Here is a 20,317-nt window from a genome sequence, read left to right as displayed (position 1 = left end):
TACTCAGTCCTGGCTTATACTTTCTAGGGCCTCAAAGCTCAGGAGTTGGCCCAGGAAGTTCCTAGACCAGTGGCTTCTTACAGGAAGGGGCCAGGGTTGCGTCATCGCTTGTCACCTTGAATGGTATTCACAACTAGGCTTTACGATGAGCCTGTGCTTTTGGCAGTCCTTCCATGTGAGTCATCCGCTGGCCCTCCCTTCAAGCCTTCAGTGCCTGCTGTGTCAGGGCCACCGTGCTCGGCACATGTAAAGATGACTGAGGCACAAAGTCCTCTCTCTGAGGGGCTACAGCCTAGGGAAAGGAAACAAGAAAATAGAGTATTCTAGGTGCAGTGACTACTGCATTATGCCTGTGAAGGATACTCAGTGGGTCCAGACCTAACAAAAATCTTTGTAAAGGGCATTGTAAAGTCTCAATTTTCATGACAACATGGAGGTGAGTGGTGGGGCTGGAGATATCTGAGAAATGACAAATATCTCTTTCAAGAAGTGGGATGTGATGTTAGCCTGGCTGGACATGTATCACCCCAGCAGTTATCAGTATTAACTTGGCTGTCCCGTGAGTTAGAAGAGTTTCCTCTCTTTATTCCCTGTTCTATATGCTTCTTCATCTCATACAAATTTCCCAGTGAAGCTGTGCTTTCTGCTGAAGAAATAAAAAGCAGATATCCCTAGAGACCATGAGGAATGGAAAGAACTGAGCAGGGAGCTGGATGTAATCTGGGCTCTGGTCCCGGCTCTCCCATTAATGAGCTTTGTGACCTTGGGCAGGTCACTTAACCTTTATGAGGCAGTTTCTTCAAGTGTAAAAGGCAAATAATTCTCCCTTGGCTGTCCCATAGGATTGAGGCTGTAGTTTACAGAGTGTTTTCATATACATGAACAGTCTTCCTTTTGTTATTTCTGTGTTTTTATTTTTAATAAACCTCCTTTAAATGCGTTCAGTTGTATGTAATTTGATCTGTATTAACACTGGTGAAACTAGGCAGATAGCTAACTAGGTATGTAATTGTACAGCTTCCTTTCTCACTGCCCTGAAAAGTATATCAATTATTTTTCCATTGAAAGAAATTTCATTTCACCCTTTAGAAAAATTGCTATTCATGTGACTTCTTAAAGGAGTATCCTGTGGTTTGCCTTTAGTTGAAGTAGGAGTTATGAATTTATTTTTCAACTTTTGTCTTTATAGGATCTTTAATGATTTGCTGCTATGGGAACCAACAGCTCCTTCACCAGTAGAGACATTTGAAAATATTTCGTATGGTATTGGGCTTTCAGTAGCCAGTCAGCTGATTAATACCTTCAGCAAGGATAGTTTTAGTCCATTTAAATCTACAGTTCACTATGGTAATATATTTTAGATTTCTTCTGAATTAGAATGCCTGGTTTACCAGTAAACAAAGTAGTAACCTTTTAAATTGATGGACTTAAAAATGTTTGTTTGGTGTTCCCCATTTATAACAATATTTTATTATATCTTTTACTGACTTATAGTATTTTCCCACTTCTGTTTATTAATAATGTTATTAATTAAATGTTATATTTATAGTGATAGTATATACACTGTCTGAAGTTCAGTGGTAGAGAAAAACATAGGAGGTACATTTTTATTATTATACCTGATTTTTTGTAAAAATAAACAGGTAAAATGAATATTCTTGTGATAATGTTCAAGTTTGAATGCCCTTTTATTTTAATAAGCTGTTAGAACAGCTGTAATTGTGCCGTTTATTTCTCATAGATGAGGAAAGTGGATCTGAGGAGGAGACTTTGCAGTATTTTTCTACTGTTGATCCCAATTATCGTTCTCGTAGGAAAAAAAAACTAGACTCACAGAACAAGAACTCACAGAGTTTTCTCTCAGTTCTTCTGAGTATTAATCATGGGTTAATTGCAGTGTTTACAGATGTAAAGGTAAGGATTTACAAATCTAAAGTGATTTTTCAAGTGCATCTCATTTTAAAACTGCCATGATACACTCAGTCAGTCATTGAGGTGGTTTGAGGTTGTTTCAGTGAGTGATAGCCGTCAGTTTTCTGAGGCGGGCCATGATGACAGCAGCTTTGGAAATTTAGCTTTCATGGCAGATCAAAAGATAAACATTATATGAACCTTCTTTTGGAAAACATGCCAGTTGCACTCTTGAAGTGGTAACAGTAATTTACCTGTTGTAAAGGAGGATGCAGGACGGAATCATTTGGCCGAAGAGGCCTGTGACAGAGCATTTTTCATACCGCCACGTTGCATGGTTCAGGAGCCCGACAGCTTTGCCGCAGTGGGGAGATCCTCCTGACCCGAATCAAGAAGGAGCATCTCGAGGGCCGTTCCTACTTTTTTGCACTTAACTAATGGCTTCTCTGTGTTTTCTGATCTTATTAGCAAGATAATGGAGATCTGTTGGAAAACAAGCATGGTGAATTCTGGTTAGAGTTCAGCAGCGGCTCGTTGTTTTGTGTGACAAAGTATGAAGGCTTCGATGACAAGCACTACGTGTGCCTTCACTGCAGCAGCTTCAGTCTCTACCACAAAGGTAGGGCAGGTGTGCAGTAGGTGTGCTTTGTTCACTGCTGGCTAGACACGTTTAAATCTTGCTTGATAAACAAAATGTACTGAGAACAGAAATCGATATTAGAAATTATTTTCCATGGGGTGTTCTGTTCCACTGGCAAAGTAATAATTATTGTAAATTAAAAGTTGGTTTTTATGTTCTTTTTTTTTTACAATGACTTTATTGGGATATAATTCACATTCCATGTAATTCACCCATTGAAAGTATACATTTCAGTGGTTTTTAGTATTTCATAGAGTTGTGTAACCATTATCATAGTCAACTTGAGAACATTTTTATCACCCCCAAAAGAAAGTCAGCGGTAAACCCTCAAAGTCCTGCAGTCCCCTCTAGCGTTAAGAAGTGTTAGTCACTCAGTCATGTCTGATGCTGTGTGACCCTATGAACCGTAGCCCTCCAGGCTCCTCTGTCAATGGCATTCCCCAGGCAAGAAATCCCTCTGTCAATGAGATTCTCCAGACATTCCCTTCTCCAGGGGATCTTTCCGACTCAGGGATCGAACCTGGGTTGCCTCAATTGCATGCAGATTCTTTACTGTTTGAGCCACCAGGGAAGCCAGCCTTAAGAAACCACTCATTTATTCTCAGTCTCTAGGGATTTGCATATTCTGGCTGTTTCATGTAAATGCAGTCCTACAATAGAAGATTTTTTGTGATTGGCTTCTTGGCATGATGTTTTCAAGGTTAATCCAAATGTACCAATGTTTCATTCCTTTTTACTGCCAAGGAATAGCCCATTTTATGGATAGACCATATCTTATTATACACTGATCAGTTGATTATTTTCTCTCAAGTGGTATTTCCTTTTGGTAGTACATACAGAATATACTGGTCTTTCAGCACATTCCTTGTGTTACTTCATGAATAGAAGTGAGATACTTGTACATTCTTAATGTTTATCAGATTTCCCAATTTAAATGTAACTTCCTTGACATTTCAAATCTCAATTTTTTGTTTGTCACTTATTCTAACATTAGTAGAGAAGAATGAATTATTAATGCCAAGCTAGTTCTTGGTCTTTTTGCCTCCAGGGTTATGTTATGTTCAGTGGAAGAGCATGGATTTGTGTTTGGGTTACAGAAGTTTATGAGTTAATTTCATGTAATCATTCTGTTATATTGTCCTCTCATTGTGGATATAGGCATAGTGGATGGAGCAGTTCCTTCTACAGAAACACGACTGCCTAGTTCAACCCGCCCACATTGGTTAGAACCTACTATTTATTCCTCCGAAGAAGATGGCCTCAGTCGAGCTTCTTCAGATGGTGTTGGAGGAGACACTTTGAATATGCTGTCTGTTGCAGTTAAAATAGTGTCTGATAAATCAGAGTCCAATACAAAGGTGTGTATTTTATATTTTTATACCATTAAATACTTGTTCCTGATTTGGTTCACTTCAGTTTAGTTGCTCAGTCATGTCTGACTCTTTGCAACCCCATGGACTGCAGCACCCCAGCCTTCCCTGTCCATCACCAACTTCCAGAGCTTGCTCAAACTCATGTCCATTGAGTCAGTGATGCCATCCAACCATCTCATCCTCTGTTTCCCCTTCTCCTCCTGCCCTCAATCTTTCACAGCATCAGGGTGTTTTCCAATGAGTCAGTTCTTCACATCAGGTGGTCAGAGTATTGGAGCCTCAGCTTCAGCATCAGTCCTTCCAATGGACATTCAGGACTCCTTTAGGATGATCTCCTTTAGGATGGACTGGTTTAATCTCTTTGCAGTCCAAGGGACTCTGAAGAGTCTTCTCCAACACCACAGTTCAAAAGCATCAATTCTCAGCTCTCAGCTGATTCAGTTACTAGCTAATAAAAATGATTGCATAAATACAAGATATTTGTTTTCTTAGAAAAGCTTTTCAAGTTTTGAAATAGAAGGTCATGTAGGTGATAAACATACCTTTTTGTGTTGTTCTGTGTAGGAGTTTCTCATTGCTGTAGGGCTAAAAGGAGCTACTCTCCAGCATAGAATGCTTCCTTCTGGGCTTAGCTGGCATGAGCAGGTAAGAGAGCTGGGCCATATGTATTGATTTATTTTTTACTCTGTTGGTATGTGCTGCACATACTGAAGAGTTCACAAATCATAAATCTTCAGTGCTCATTGAATTTTCATGAAGTAAATACTCCTGTATAAACATTGCCTCTTATGTTAGAAAATAGGACATTATCACCACCCCAGAATGTAATTGATTTTTTACCCTAATGTTTGGTTCTTAAACATCTCGAAGACAGTTATCTTCTGTCATTAAAAAGAAGGGACCAATACAGTATCTGTCATAGGGGAAAATAAATGATGTGTTGACTTGCACTTATAACTGTGTATTCTTTTCTTTTCCTTTTTAAATAACCATATATTCAAGTACCATAGTTTCAGAATTATTCCCTAGGCCAGCAATATACATTGAGGCATTTATAAGGATTTATGTGATAAATTTCCAATGTAATAACTGTATTTGGTTAATTATATTTTTTCAGAGGAAACTTTGGGTAAAGTTCACTCTTCTTTACGTGAGAATAAAAACTGCTCTATGTAATTCTTGTTCATTTTTCTTAGAAACCTTTTCTTTGCTCTTGGAAAATAAGTTGTTTTAAACTTAAATGCTTTAAGAAACATCCTGAAACATAAAGTGTATACAGAGAGAGGGTAGAGATATGGTTAGTCTGCTGGCTGTTGGTAAGAGAGAGATTCAGCCTAACCTTTTTATTTAGATAGAAATATAGGAGGATAAATGGTGGTGAGAGGATTGGTTTTCAGACTGAGCTGGGTATAAATGAAAGGGAAACGAACTTCTCCCAACAATGGGTTTATAGAAAACCAGAAGGAGAGTTTTAAACAGACTTTAGGAAAATTTGTTTGTTTGTTTGTTTGTTTTCAAAAAAAATTATTCCAAGCAAAATCATGTTGATGGTAGATTATACATACTTTTGTTAGTTTCATAGGAGATGATTTTTCTAAGATCCTTGTAGCAGTGTGATTGTTAGATGAATCTCTTCATTTCAAATCCTAGTTTTGCAAATACTTTTTGTAAATTCCTTCAAATGATGATTTTTTTTTTCTTCTAACATTATGGTTTTTCACTACATGGTTGATTTTTTTGTAAGCTATTTTATTTCATGTTGGTATTAAGGATATCATATCAAAACTCTTTTTTTCTTCTAAAGCAGGGCATTTTATATTTTTGTGATTATAGATTTTATACTTCTTGAATATTGCTGATGAACCTGTTCTGGGATACAATCCTCCAACTTCATTTACAACCTTTCATGTTCATCTCTGGAGCTGTGCACTTGATTATAGGTGAGTTCATACATGGAGCAAAATAAAGTTTTACTCTTTAAGGTATGTCCTAAGTTTTGAAAAAAGTATTCAGTAGAGCTAAGGTTCAAAATGCTCTTTAAAGGAGGTTTCTTTTGTTGTGACAGACTAATGTTCTCTTGTTTCTGTGTCATATTAGGCCTCTTTATTTGCCAATCCGATCCCTTCTTACTGTTGAAACATTCAGCGTTTCAAGTAGTGTCGCCTTGGATAAATCATCTTCAACTCTCAGGTACCATGTAAACCTCACTGTCTACTGAATGCAGCCGTTCAACACATACTAATAGAGACTTAAACCCTGTAATGAAAGTCTCAATTATTTGTTAAAAGCAGCATTCTTTTACTGTTAGTCATGTTCCTTTATCTAAGTTTTCCATTTTTGTTTCTCAGGTGATTCGTCATATCTCTTCAGTTCGTTACTGTATTTCATTTTTTAGGGCAAAAATTAACTCTTGAGATTGTTAGTTTACTTTTTAAAACATTTATGTATAAACTTCCTATAATACTTGATGCACTTTATTTTCTTAATTTAAACTTTGTGATTTGGTCATCTATTAAAACTGCTAAAAATTTAAAATTAATTTGAGCAGATGTTTAATCTCAGTCACACCATTTAAATATTTGTTACTCATAAACAGTGAGTTTTAAAGAAAATGTTCAATGACATTTATAAGTTAGATTCTTCATAAGACTTTGATAACATTTATATGAGATAGAATGGTACAAGTACGTGGTCATGCAGCATATATTTGAGGTTAGTTTTTCAGGTCTTGATTTTACCTTTTTTTTCCCCCAGAATAATTTTGGATGAAGCTGCTTTACACCTGTCTGACAAGTGTAATACTGTTACTATAAATTTGAATAGAGGTAAGAGTTAAAAAAAAACAGCATCTAGGATAGATGAATGTAGTTTTATTTTTTGTATCTCAATATTTTTAAAATATTTTAACTCTGAAATAATGCCATGAAATTAAAAGATGCTTACTCCTTGGAAGAAAAGTTATGACCAATCTAGACAGCATATTAAAAAGCAGAGACATTACTTTGCCAACAAAGGTCCGTCTAGTCAAGGTTTTCCCAGTAGTCATGTATGGATGTGAGAGTTGGATTGTAAAGAAAGCTGAGTACCGAAGAATTAATGCTTTTGAACTGTGGTGTTGGAGAAGACTCTTGAGAGTCCCTTGGACTGCAAGGAGATCCAACCAGTCCATCCTAAAGGAGATCAGTCCTGAGTGTTCATTGGAAGGACTGATGCTGAAGCTGAAACTCCAGTACTATGGCCACATGATGTGAAGAGCTGACTCATTTGAAAAGACCCTGATGCTGGGAAAGATTGAAGGCAGGAGGAGAAGGGGACGACAGAGGATGAGATGGTTGGATGGCATCACCGACTCAATGGACATGAGTTTGAGTAAACTCCAAGAGTTCGTGATGGACAGGGAGGCCAGGTGTGCTCCAGTCCATGGGGTCGCAGAGAGTCAGACACAACTGAGCGACTGAACTGAACTGAAGGGTCTTATAAATTTGAATATTGTAATACCAGTTTGTAATATCAATAACATTGGTGAAATGCATCAAATTATATATACTTAATATAAGGCAGATTTTGTTTCTAACTAAAAATAAAGAGAACTATAGGATTTTTGTAGGTTGAAGCTATATTTCCATTATAAGTATTTGTAGTACTGCCTGCCACAAATTTTAAAGAAATGCTAGTTTTATTAGATGTCTGTTGGATAAGCATTTTTTGAAAGTTATACTCAGTTATTTTATTAATTAAAAATTTTTTAGATTATGTTCGTGTGATGGATATGGGACTTTTGGAATTAACCATAACTGCAGTAAAGTCTGATTCCGATGGAGAGCAAGTAAGTTATTAAAATAAATGGATATTTTTACTTGAGTATTTTTATTTTATAAAAGAGGCTAAAAACATACTGAACTTTTTTCCACTTGCCTAATTTTGGTCAGAAATGGATAAAATATTTTAAAATTAAGATTGAGTTATTATAAATACATATTTCCTGTGGGAAAACAAATTATAATATTTTATTTAATGTAAACCTATGAAAAAATGTTTTTTCTCTTGTTTTAGTAAACGTTCTTATCCTTTTTTCCTTCTGTCCTGTCCAGACTGAACCACACTTTGAATTGCACTGTTCGAGTGACGTTGTCCATGTTAGAACGTGCTCAGACTCTTGTGCTGCTCTAATGAATCTAATTCAATACGTTGCAAGCTATGGGGACTTACATGCCACTAACAAGGCAGACGTGAAGCCAGGAGCTCCTCAAAGAAAGGTGAAGGTACAGCCACCAACCTTATTCTTTAGGAATCACTAATTCCGCCCGATTCCATCCAGATGAGTGGCACGGGGACATTAGTGAGGTCTTCTTGGCAGTTGTAGGGTAAAAAGGAAACTGAAAAATATGTCTGTTCCTTAGTTTTAAGGCAGTGGGGCCTAGAAAGGTGATTCCATGGGCCTTTTGGGAAAACAGTTCTGCTGTTTGATGCTCTTGATTTCAGAACGTTCATCTTCTCAACCAGCATGTGTTCCCAGACTTAAGTTATTTTCGTATGTCCTCAGGGAAGAAAGAAAACATTTATCATCATGTGAGAGCTTGTTATATGCAAGTTGTGTGTAAAACTGCTATGAGAAGGTAGATGGCAAGAATTAGTAGTATTACCAGAAGACTCATTTATATGATATTATCTTTCATGTTTGAAAGGATCCAATTTTGAGTATGCTTTCTCAATGTGATTTCCTCTTACCCAGCGCAGTCAACAGGTTAAAGGTTATTGTCTCTGTTTTGTAGATGAATAAGTTAAGACCCAGAGAATTTAGGGAATTTACCCTAATTAAGAGCAGATACAGCCACAATATGCCTCTGTTTTGATGCCCAGTTCAGTGCTTTCCTATGCCCCCAGCTGTCACTTCTTTGCCCTCTTATGTCCAGATTGAACAGTGTCCAGTTTGTTTAGTGTTTTCTGTTTTTCAGTGTTTTCATTCTTCTTCATGGCCTCTTCTGTGAACAGAATTCTCAGCCCTCTTAGGTCAATAGATCTCCACTAACGATCTGACAGGCCTTGTGTTACCTTTCGTTCGGGCTGATCTTACTCCTCATTTAGGTTACACTTCTGTTTTTGTTTCCTTGTTCCTGCTATTGTCTTATTGATAATAAAGTGATTGATGACATACTCTCCCTACTGGTTCTTCTCTTTTTAAAAACAATTTCCAGTTTTTTTGTTGTTGTTCAGTTGCTCATTTATGTCTGACTTTTTGCAGCCTTACGGACTGCAGCACGCCAGGCTTCCCTTCATTGTTACCTAGAGTTTGCTCAAACTCATGTCCGTTGAGTCGGTGATACCATCCAACCATCTCGTCCTGTGTCGTCCCCTTCTCCTCTTGCCTTCAGTCTTTACCAGCATCAGGGTCTTTCCCAGTGAGTCACTTCTTTGCTTCAGGTGGCCAGAGTATTGGAGCTTTAGCTTCAGCATCAGTCCTTCCAGTGAATATTCAGGGTTCATTCCCTTGAGGATTGACTGGTTTAATATCTTTGCTGTCCAAGGGATTCTCAAGAGTTCTCCAGCCCCACAGTTCAAAAGCATCAGCCCTTTGATGCTCACCTTTCTTTATGGTTCAGCTGTCACCCGAACACATCACTACTAGAAAAACCATAGGTTTGACTCTACGGACCTTTGTTGGCAAAAATATGTCTCTGCTTTTTAATATGCTGTCTACATTTGTCATAGCTTTTCTTCCAAGGAGCATCTTTTAATTTCATGGCTGCAGTCACCATCTGCAGTGATTCTGGAGCCCAGGAAAATAAAGTCTGACACTCTTTCCAGTGTTTTCCCATCTATTTGCCACGAAGTGATGGGACTGGATGCCCTGATCTTCATTTTTTGAATATTGAGTTTTAAGCCAGCTTTTTCACTCTTCTTTTTGACCTTCATCAAGAGGGTCTTTAGTTCCTCTTGCTTTCTTCCATAGAGATGGTATCATCTGCATTCCTGAGGTTTTTGATATTTTTCCTTGCAATCTTGATTCCAGCTAGTGCTTCATCCAGCCCAGCATTTCGCATGATGTACACTGCATAGAAGTTAATCTACAGTTTATTAGAAATTATTTTGAATTATCCTTTCCAAATGGAGAAGGAAATGGCAACCCACTCCAGTACTCTTGCCTGGAAAATCCCGTGGACGGAGGAGCCTGGTAGGCTACAGTCCATGGGGTTGCAGAGAGTCGGACACAACTGAGCAACTTCACTTTCGCTTTCAGTTCCAAATGAAGTCTTTCCATTTTACAGTCATGCTGACATTTTAAATGCATGATTTGGATTTAATGAATCCATAGTTCATTAACATAAATTGTTAAGCATTGGTGCTAGACTTGAACCTCATGACCCACCAGTTAGTAGCTCTCCCCTCTCATATATTCCCCCTGCTGTCTTTAGGTATATGTTTGTTCCAAGAAATGAGACTTGGCTCTGCAGTGGCTTTGCCTCAAAGGTGAAGGTCATGGCAACAGTCAGATTTGAGCAGATCAGCCTCTACAGAGAGATCCTTTCTCCCCCAGCTTCAGTGCAGTGTTTTTCACCTTTCTTCTCTTCTAATCTATTACCTCATCAAGATTCAGTTAAATGGTGCTGGCATTGAGATGATAACACACTTATTTCTATTTGCCAGCAGTTGTTGGGGTGAAAATGATGATACTAAAGACTTAAAAATGTAACAGCTATTGAGTAGAATATAGAAAAATGAATATGTTCCTATTTCTGATGTTTGTACAATATGTGGTCTATTTCCAGGTTAAAATAACTTTCAAGTAATGTGCTGTTGAGAGCATTTTCAGTTGTTTCTAATTAGTGTTTTTGGCTGTAGGTAGATTCTGTTGGTCGGTCATCCTCACGTGGTCCAGTACTTCCTGAAGCAGATCAACAGATATTACGAGATTTGATGAGTGATGCTATGGAGGAGATTGACATGCAAGAAGCAGCTTCATCTGTAAAACCACAGTCTAATGGTGAGACAGACCCAGGACTTTTTCCCTGAGAGCTGCGATGTTGTAGTTGAGGCTGACGTTGTTTGCATTCTTACAGATTGCTCAATAAGTAACTAAAAAGACAAGTCTGAGTTTGGGTGGGTATTTATTAGTCAGTCAGTTTGTGTTTATTGAGTATCTAGTAAGTAAATAATACTGGCTAGAGGCTTCCCTGGTGGCTTAGCAATGTGGGTTTGCTGCCTGGGTGGGGAAGATCTCCTGGAGGAGGAAATGGCAACTCACGGCCAATATTCTGGCCTGGGAAATCCCATGGACAGAGGAGCCTGGCGGTCCATGGGGTCACCAAGAGTTGGACGTGACTGAGCAACTGAACAACAACAGATTTTTATAGGAGAGACAGATAAATTACAAGATAAAGCTTATGTTTCCTGGTAGCTTATAGTTTAGTAAAATAAACTGGCGCTAAACCAGACTGATGCTAGTATTTAGAATGATTGAGAAATGATGGAAGAAAACACTTCAGAAGGTAGTATATACTCTATAATCAGTTTGGAAAAAATTTGGAATCCTCTCTTTAGACTGGTGAAAGCTGAGATGAGTTGGCTTTGAAAAAGTAGATAGGACTTAGGTGTGTAGAGGGAGAGAGAAGATAATTTTAGCAAGGTCATTAATGCTAATAGAATCACAGATAGGCATGTGTGAGCCTTAATGATTAGTAACTCAGGCTATTAATACTGTAGCAAAAGTTCCCTTCTTATTGAGAAGAATTAGATAATAACGTTAGATAATTGGGAGGTGCCAGACAGAGAATTCTGAAAGCCAAGTGGAAGTGTCTAAATATTTTTGAAGTATTTATATAGAAAACATTTTATTCTATTTAGATGAGCATTCTTATTTCTACATGTTGTGAAATCTTAATTTTAAAAAATTATTTCATAATGTGATAAAAGTCTCGCATTCAATGTTGCTTTCATTCTAATTTAGAATAAATCAGAGCTGAGGAAGCAAATGGGAATTTTTAGCTTCCTATGTACTAGGCATTACTTGTAATAAATGTTTGCAGCTAACCTACTTATGCTGGAAAGAACATTTAATGAATATTTATTGAGCAGCTTCATTACCCAAGATTCTGTACTGGGTGCTGGGCACTTACAAGGGTGAATGGGTTCAACATTCTGCCACAGAAGAATTTAAAGTCTAGTTTGTGAGCCTTGTGAGGCTAAGATGTCACCACTTTCATCTTAGTGTCTTTAGTCCATATCACAGGATTTGGTTTGAATGAGTGAATGGGGAAAGAATTAATGAGTCTAATATGTGATATAAATGTATAAAAATAAGTGTTCACATACAGATTTATTTTTTTAATTTTATTTTTTGGCTGCACCTCTGTAGCATGAGGGATCCTAGTTCCCCAACCTGTACCCCGTGCAGTGGAAGCAAGTCCACTTGCTAACCACTGGACCACCAGGAAATTTCCTACATACAGATTTTTGCACACATGCAACTTTTTGTCTTTATATTGAGGTAGCTGATCTGTGTTCTGTTTGTGTATCCAGTGCCCCAAGGAGTCTTTTTATTGCTCGGAATCATTCCCTGTCTGAAGACACGCTCAGGAACTGTTCCAACCCCCCCACCCCCGGACCCCAAGTAGAGATTTCCCATAGTTGTAGGTGAGGCAATACTGGGTGCAACTATTTCCCTTCCCCTCGCTATATTGTCCAAGGAGAGGTTCTTCCAGAACGCCACCTACAGGACATAATTCAGTACGAAATTCTGGCCAGAGCAGAACTGCAGTCAACACTCAATACCTGCTGCCGAATTCCTGAACTTCTCTGACACTGAATAACTTTGAGGAGATGTCTGTAACTTTAAGAGTCCATCGTTTGCTATTTTCTTAGGAAACTTCAAACTTATTATTAGTCTTTTTATTAGAAGTCAGAAGATTATTGTAAGAAATAAATGAGATACTGTGGGTGAGAGCTCTAACCTAATGCATAACTGACACATGACTAAAGTGTCTAATGAATATCGTTATTATTGATGTTCCGAAATGTGCCGAAATTGACTGTTGTAATCTTATCCCCAGGTGTTTCTGATGAAAAATCTCAAGTTCAGGAACCATGTTGTTCAGACCTCTTCCTGTTTCCTGATGAGAGTGGAAACGTGTCCCAGGAGCCTGGCCCCACTTACGCCTCATTCACCCACCACTTGATTAGTGATGCAGTGACAGGCGTGCCCACGGAAAATGACGACTTTTGCATTCTGTTTGCACCAAGAGCAACTGTTCAGGTAGTAAATAGATAACAAAATTAAAAGTCTTGAAATAATGTTATAAATAGAAGTGACCAAAGGACACCTGAAAAAGATTCTTTAGATTTTGTTAACTCGTCACAATTCAGAATTACTTCCTTTTGTAATTTACTACTGATGCTTTGTAAATGTTGGTTCTACTTTACCCTTTTTATGACACATCTGTGAGGGACTCGGAAGAATGCTGTTTGTAAAATCTCCTACATGGTTTATTGAACTACAGAGGAAGTATGTAGTTTGCACCCTGAAGTACCTCTTCAGGGTAATGAAATTAAATGGCAGAAGAGTTCTATACAGAGGTGTTAACACAAGAATTGGGAAAGATAAGACGTGGTTTGTGTGAGGCTGATGGTTGACTAATATATATAATTTCCACTTTATTGTCATGCTCACATTTAAAAAGCATAGTCTGGATTTAATGAATCCGCAGTTCACTAAACAAAATGGTTAAGCATCGACTCTATACCTTTTTATTATCAAACAAGTAGTAAAAACCAAATTGTAGACTATAAAAAATTCTTAGGAATGATTCACATAGAAGAGCGAATTCATTTTGTAGTGAATGAAGCAAAGTGTATTATGTGACAGTTATTGTCAGTATTTAGTGTCCACTTTATATAAGGAAATTATTCAAAAGAATGCAGAATCAAGAAGTTCCCTTGAGATGTGAATGGTACTCAATGGTTTCTACTTAGATAAGAGAGTATGTATTAACTGTTCCTTTGTCTTAGGAGAAGGAAGAAGAACCAGTTGTAAAAATAATGGTTGATGATGCAATTGTGATAAAAGAGAATTATTTTAGTCTGCCTGTTACGAAGACAGATACTAGCAAAGCCCCGTTACACTTTCCCGTTCCTGTCGTTCGGTACCTGGTTAAAGAAGTCTCTCTCGTTTGGCATCTTTATGGAGGAAAAGATTTTGGAACAGCCCCTCCTACTTCTCCAGCTAAAAGTTACATGTAAGTTAATTTCTACATACATCTATTTGGCAGGCCAATATATCCTTTTCATAAAAAATACATAGGATTTACTCTTTCAAGAATTATTAATAAGTATGACCCAGAGCCTGTCTATGTTCAAAAGGGAGAAACAGTTACATGAGCAAATGAGGGCAGTGAAGTGAAGGGTCTGTTAGGACTTAAGGACCTCGTGTGCCCCTGGTTCTCTAGCATCCAGCACCCGGCAGGGCACTAAGCACAGAGTCGACGCCTCTGAAGTACCTGTTACAAGTGCGTGCATTATCCTTTAGTTCTGAAAGAAATCTAGACAGAGAGACTAGGTGGAGACTGGGGGCAAGCATTCTCGTTGGGGTGGGGAGGGCCAGAAAAGGCTTCATGTAGCGGGAACCTTAGACACAACATTGTGAGGACTTTTTCCATGTAAAAGTGCTTTTGAAAAAACTTGACACTTTACTGTAATTCTTTTCTGTATTAATTGGAATTTCTCGGACTTGTCTTCTGATTCTCAGGGGTTTCTGAAGTCATAGGAACTTATAAGGAGGTCTCATTTCTAAGTCTGTCTTGTGATACGCACACCAACATCATAGTTAGGTTTTTCTGTAGTTTTAAATATTTAGCAAGTAGATGATTGCTGTGATGACAGTAGTAAAATTTAGCTCTCAGTGCCTCCAAGGTATAAAAGATGTGGTTTTAATGTATAAATACAGTTTGTGGCAGTGTTTTGATAGGCCTGTAATCTTGTTTTCTCTTTTCATCTTGTTATTTTTCCTGATGTCATTCGTTGCCTTCCTTTGACTATTCCTTTAATAAAAGATTTTATTTTTTCATTTATAGTAGTCCCCATAGCTCACCTTCTCACACACCTACAAGACATGGACATAATATGGTATGTGGGGGAAAAGGAAGAAACCATGACTTTTTAATGGAAATACAGTTAAGCAAGGTAAGATGGCATTTTAAAAGGAAAAACCCACTGAAGTAGGAGCATTAGTGAGGGTTCTTTGGTTCTATCCTGTCCCCTCCCCTGTATGATCTTGGACCCTAAGTGGAAAAGTACAGCGGACTTGTATAAATCTTACCTCTTACTCTTTTTCAGATATTCTGAAAAGATTTAGAGTTTTTGTTTTTCCAGGCTACCCCCTAGAGCAGTGTCTCAGAGTTGAACAAGCACCAGAATCCCCTTGAGGACTTAGTAAAACACAGGTTGCTGGGTCCAGAGTTTATAGTTCAGTAGGGCTGCAGTGGAGCCCATGAATTTGCATTTTCACTAAGTTCCCAGGTGATTCTGATGCTACTTTACCCAGGACCACACTTGGGGAACCACCGCCCTGGAGTGTCTCTGGGGAGGCCTGCCGTGGAATAACCACACAGGTCAGGTCCTGTGTGAACATCTAGAGATGAGTTGGGCCAGGCTGCAGAGACACTGATGCATTTACTTCTGGCAGCTTGCCTGGGGTTCTGATAGGTGTCATATGTTAGGGTGCTTATCATGGTAGTGCTGACAGCTCCATATACTTAATTGTATCCTTGCCCCCTTCTGGAACTTGAACCTTGCCTCCAAGCAGTTTCATTAGGGAAACAAGATGATAATTTTATGACTTAATCCTATTGAAGGTTTTGCCTGAAAAGGATAAGGATTTTACCAAGGTCAGACAGGAAATGTCAGTCAGGCTTATCCTTGTATGATCCAGTACACATGGATTAATAAGTAAATATGTGAACAAATGCAGGAGTGTTACACTGTTCTCTGAAAGCGGAATCAGAAGCTGAGAATTTAATAAAAATGTGATATTTTACATTTTAAGGGAAAATCTGTTTTAACTAGAGTGTAGAGGTGGTTCTGTATTCTTTCCCATATGTGAAGGTGAAGTTTCAGCACGAGGTCTACCCGCCCTGCAAACCAGAATGCGAGTCTAGCCTTGTGGAGCACCCGGTGTCCCGGCAGGTATTCATCGTGCAGGATCTTGAAATTCGAGATCGTCTGGCAACATCACAAATGAATAAATTTTTGTACCTGTATTGCAGTAAAGAAATGCCTCGGAAAGCTCATTCCAACATGGTAAGATTTAAAACTTCATATATTTTGTTGTTACATTTGTTTAGGAAAAGTGTTTCTATTATATCTAAAATATATATAAGTTATACCTATTATAACTGCAGAAGATTTAGGTTGGGGAAAATTATGAGATTTTCACTTTACTATTAAAATCCCTTTTAAATATGCTGCTTAAAGTTTTATTTTTAAAAAATTATTTTGAGACTTCCCTGGTGGCCCAGTGGTTAAGACTTTGCCTTCCAACAGGGGGTGTGATTTACCATTTTAGTAGCATAGAAATTCTCAGCTCAGGACTTTGAGAAGAAAACATTATGGAGGTTACCTTTGGAGTATGGGTCTATGGATTTCGATTCAGGGGCTTAGCAGACTCCTTTGAGACTGCAAGTACGACATTATCATTTGCTTTTTTTTTCCTCTAAAAAGAATCCATATCTTTCATCAGATTTTTAAAAGAGTATCTTACAAAAAAAAGTTAGATTCTGGATTCTAAGGAAAGAGGGTAAACCAACTTTCTGTTCTAATATAGGGACTAGATTTCTCTCTCTCTCTCTTTTTTTAAATAAAAACAAGGTCATAATGTCGTTGGAGAAAAATGTGTTTCTCTTTCTCGTCTTGCAGTTGACAATTAAAGCATTACATGTGCGTCCAGAGTCTGGCAGGTCCCCACAGGAGTGCTGCCTAAGAGTATCACTAATGCCACTTCGCCTCAATATTGACCAGGTTTGTATTGCAAACATAATTGCATGGAAGTATGATTAAATAGATATCCTGTGTTCAGAGTGAGAAATTTAATTTATTAGAATTATAATGTTGTTTATTATTTAAAGTGTGTGGAGTTTGCATAATTAAAACAGACTTCTGCTGGTAAAGGACAGGACAAATTCATTAGGTGTTTGAAATCTGAACTGTGAGTAAACATTATTAGATGTTTTCCTTCTGTCTCCTACTTGCTGTCTACATGACAGAGCACTTAATACCTGTCTCTTATGTTCTCTGATCTTTACACACATACTCCTGATGCAGATACACAGGTGTTTTCAGGAGATGGAAGGACTCCCTGATACATATTATTGAAAGGTATAGGGGGCTGTAATCACAGCACCTGTAAAGAAATTCCTGGGCAAAATGACAAATTAGTAGATTGGCACTTAAACAGGTCACAAATGAAACAGATTTATGGAAATAAAGAAATTCATTTTCCTGTATTCTAGCAAGCACCCCATCAAACAGTTCTGGGTTTTGCACTCACGCAGAGAGCAGTCTAAAGCATAGTTGGTGCCTCCTCTACAAGCTCTGTTCAAGGCTTCTGAAGATGGGATGCTTTGCAGTGTAGTGGTGAAAGCATGGGTTTGCGGTCAGACCTGGGCTCACATCTCAGTTGTCTTTTACTAATTGTGTGGTTTTGGGTAAGTAACTAACTCTCTAAGCCTCAATTTCTTCACTGATAAAATGGAAAACATAGTACATGTAGCATTTTTTAAAACATGAGGATTAAATGAGACTAGCGTCTGTGAAACACTTACCTTGGTGCCTTGCACACAGTGTTAAAGATCACAAGTGTTAACTGTTACCATCATTAACTGAAGCATATAACAACTATATAAAATAAATAGAGTTTTTATAATAATCTGTTTTTGAAATAGGGGGCTTCCCTGGTGGCTCAGAGGTTAAAGCGTCTGCCTGGAATGAGGGAGACCCGGGTTCGATCCCTGGGTTGGGAAGATCCCCTGGAGAAGGAAATGGCAACCCACTCCAGTACTCTTGCCTGGAGAATCCCATGGAGGGAGGAGCCTGGTAGGCTACAGTCCATGGGGTCGCAAAGAGTAGGACACAACTGAGCGACTTCACTTTCACTTTCACTTTGAAATAATGAAGCCTTCCTGTTGTATCATATATATCGGTGTGAGCTCGGGTTTGGAAGCAGCGTATATGTTGGGTAGTAGTATTTGTTTGCTCAATAATATTGATTAAATATTGTTGATTCACTATTTAAATAAGTAGCAGATATATCAGAAATAATCTTAAATGATGTTTATACTGTAAACAAACTATAGGCCTAGCTCAGAGAAAATGTATTGTGAAGCACAGACATGTAGCACAACTTTACATTACTATGTGTAGCTTCTGAGCTGGGTCAGACTTGCTAGTGTGTACTTAGATTTATGTTTTCTCATTATGATAAGAATCTTTTGAAGTCTGTATTTTAATTTATCCATATTGGCCTAGTAGGACTGTGATGCAGTATTTATGAAATTCAGTCTGTGAAAAATCACCAGTGTGAGCAAGAATTTGAGCAAGATTTATCTTTATGGCATGACTTTATCAGCCTTAGCAAGCCCAATTTTCTCTAATAAGCCTTTTCTTTAATATTGAATGTTAATTTCTTCTGTAGAACTATAAAACAGTATGATTTTAAAATGGAGAAATATTAATCTTAGCAAAAAAAATCAGGGAAATAAATGTTATGACTGAACTGAACTGGATCAGAGCAACATGTTGTTTGCTCATGTTTTTAAAAAGCTGCATTGCTCAAAGCTCCTACTGGTAGGACTGGGGTCATTAAGATGGAGTGATTTCCATGACGGGAGGTAAGGAGATGATGGAGGTTGTATAAGTAGGATGCTTGAGATCCAAAATCTGAAGGGGCCAGATTTCCTGACTTTCTTAGTCTAGTGATCATTTTAGTATTGAACTGCCTGGAAATCTGTGTAGGGAAGACATCAGTTCAGTTCAGTTGCTCAGTCATGTCCAGCTCTTTGCGACCCCATGGACTGTAGCACGCCAGGCTTCCCTGTCCATCACCAACTCCCAGAGCTTGCTCAAACTCAGGTTCATCGAGTTGGTGATGCCATCCAACCACCTCATTCTCTGTCGTCCCCTTCTCCTCCTGCCGTCAATCTTTCTGAGCATCAGGGTCTTTTCCAATGAATCGTGTTAATTCCAAATCATTTGCTGTGTGATTGTCCCAGGTCTGAACTAGGATGCTGGGAATACATAGATGAAACATCTCTTCCTCAGAGATCTCTGTGTAATGGAGAGACTGCCAAAAAAACAGAGGACTTTAACACCCTGTGATGAAGATAGGCATAAAGATAAGTCCTACTGAAAGCGGGCTTTTCGCCTGGGCTAGCAGTTTGGAAGATGAGGGGTGATCAGGAAAGGCTTTCTGGAGATAACACTCAAGCTGGTCCTAAGGAATGTAAAACTGAATATTTGTAAAGGCATTGAGGGCCTAATGCAGGCTATGAGATGAGACGCGAGGCCGTGGGGTAGGACAAGGCCCAGCTGAGGCTGGAAATGGTGAGCATGCAGCAGCACCAGTTCGCGTGTTTGTGACTTTTTTCAGCATCGCCTGAGTGTGACATTGCAAGTATTTCTTTTAAACGTTAAGTCATGTCTCACTGATAGTAGCCTCTATCATAGGACCTTAAAGCTAGAAGTAACTGTTTTATAGTTCAAATTTAGTATAAATAAACCATACTTTTTAAATTTAAAAAAATGATTGTACTGAGGTATAATTTGTATATAATAATAGGCAGAGGTTTTTAGGTATACAGTTTGAGTTTGACAAATATATACACTTCAGTAACTACTGCACCAGTTGAGATATAGAACAATTTCTGTACTCTACAAAATTCGCTTGTGTCCCTTTGTGGTCAGTCCACCATCCCAAAGCAACCGCTGATCTCATTTCATCACTGTAGAGCAGCTTTTTTTGCTCTACAGCTTATAGATGGAATTGTATCTGGGTTCCTGTTCTCAACATTATGCCCAGGATATTTTTCTGTGTTATAGCATGTATCAGCAGTCCATTCATTTTTATTCCTGAGCAGTGTTTCATTGTATGGGTACAACAACTTGTTTATTCATTTACTTGCTAATTTACAATGGATTGTTTTCTTGTTTTTGGCTCTTAATGGATAAAGCTGTTATGAAATTTTAAGTCTTTTGAAGGACATATTTTTCAGTTTTCTTGGATAATTATAAACAGGATGTCTAGGTCATAGGGTGAATGTGTGTTTACGATCGTAAGAAGCTGCCATGGTTGTACCATTGCAGGTTCTCGGCAGCAACAGATGAGAGCAGCAGCTGCTCCATGCTCTGACCA

General features: G+C 38.2%; 1 protein-coding gene across 1 annotated transcript in view; it reads left to right on the top strand.

Moving 5' to 3' along the window:
• Positions 1–20,317, top strand: part of ATG2B (autophagy related 2B) — a 72,867-nt gene that overhangs the window by 39,323 nt on the left and 13,227 nt on the right. The window contains exons 19-34 of the mRNA XM_052659429.1: positions 1,190–1,347; positions 1,742–1,914; positions 2,380–2,530; positions 3,710–3,909; positions 4,489–4,569; positions 5,758–5,864; positions 6,022–6,114; positions 6,679–6,749; positions 7,674–7,750; positions 8,016–8,186; positions 10,765–10,906; positions 12,972–13,174; positions 13,927–14,153; positions 14,988–15,096; positions 16,018–16,212; positions 16,828–16,929. Coding sequence (XP_052515389.1) covers positions 1,190–1,347; positions 1,742–1,914; positions 2,380–2,530; positions 3,710–3,909; positions 4,489–4,569; positions 5,758–5,864; positions 6,022–6,114; positions 6,679–6,749; positions 7,674–7,750; positions 8,016–8,186; positions 10,765–10,906; positions 12,972–13,174; positions 13,927–14,153; positions 14,988–15,096; positions 16,018–16,212; positions 16,828–16,929 — 2,260 coding nt within the window. The remainder of the gene's footprint in view (positions 1–1,189; positions 1,348–1,741; positions 1,915–2,379; positions 2,531–3,709; positions 3,910–4,488; positions 4,570–5,757; positions 5,865–6,021; positions 6,115–6,678; positions 6,750–7,673; positions 7,751–8,015; positions 8,187–10,764; positions 10,907–12,971; positions 13,175–13,926; positions 14,154–14,987; positions 15,097–16,017; positions 16,213–16,827; positions 16,930–20,317) is intronic.

This window comes from Budorcas taxicolor, chromosome 21, assembly GCF_023091745.1.
Source record: "Budorcas taxicolor isolate Tak-1 chromosome 21, Takin1.1, whole genome shotgun sequence".
Classification (NCBI taxonomy): Eukaryota; Metazoa; Chordata; class Mammalia; order Artiodactyla; family Bovidae; genus Budorcas; species Budorcas taxicolor.
Note: the sequence above shows the minus strand (reverse complement) of the source record. Positions and strands in the feature narration are given on the sequence as shown.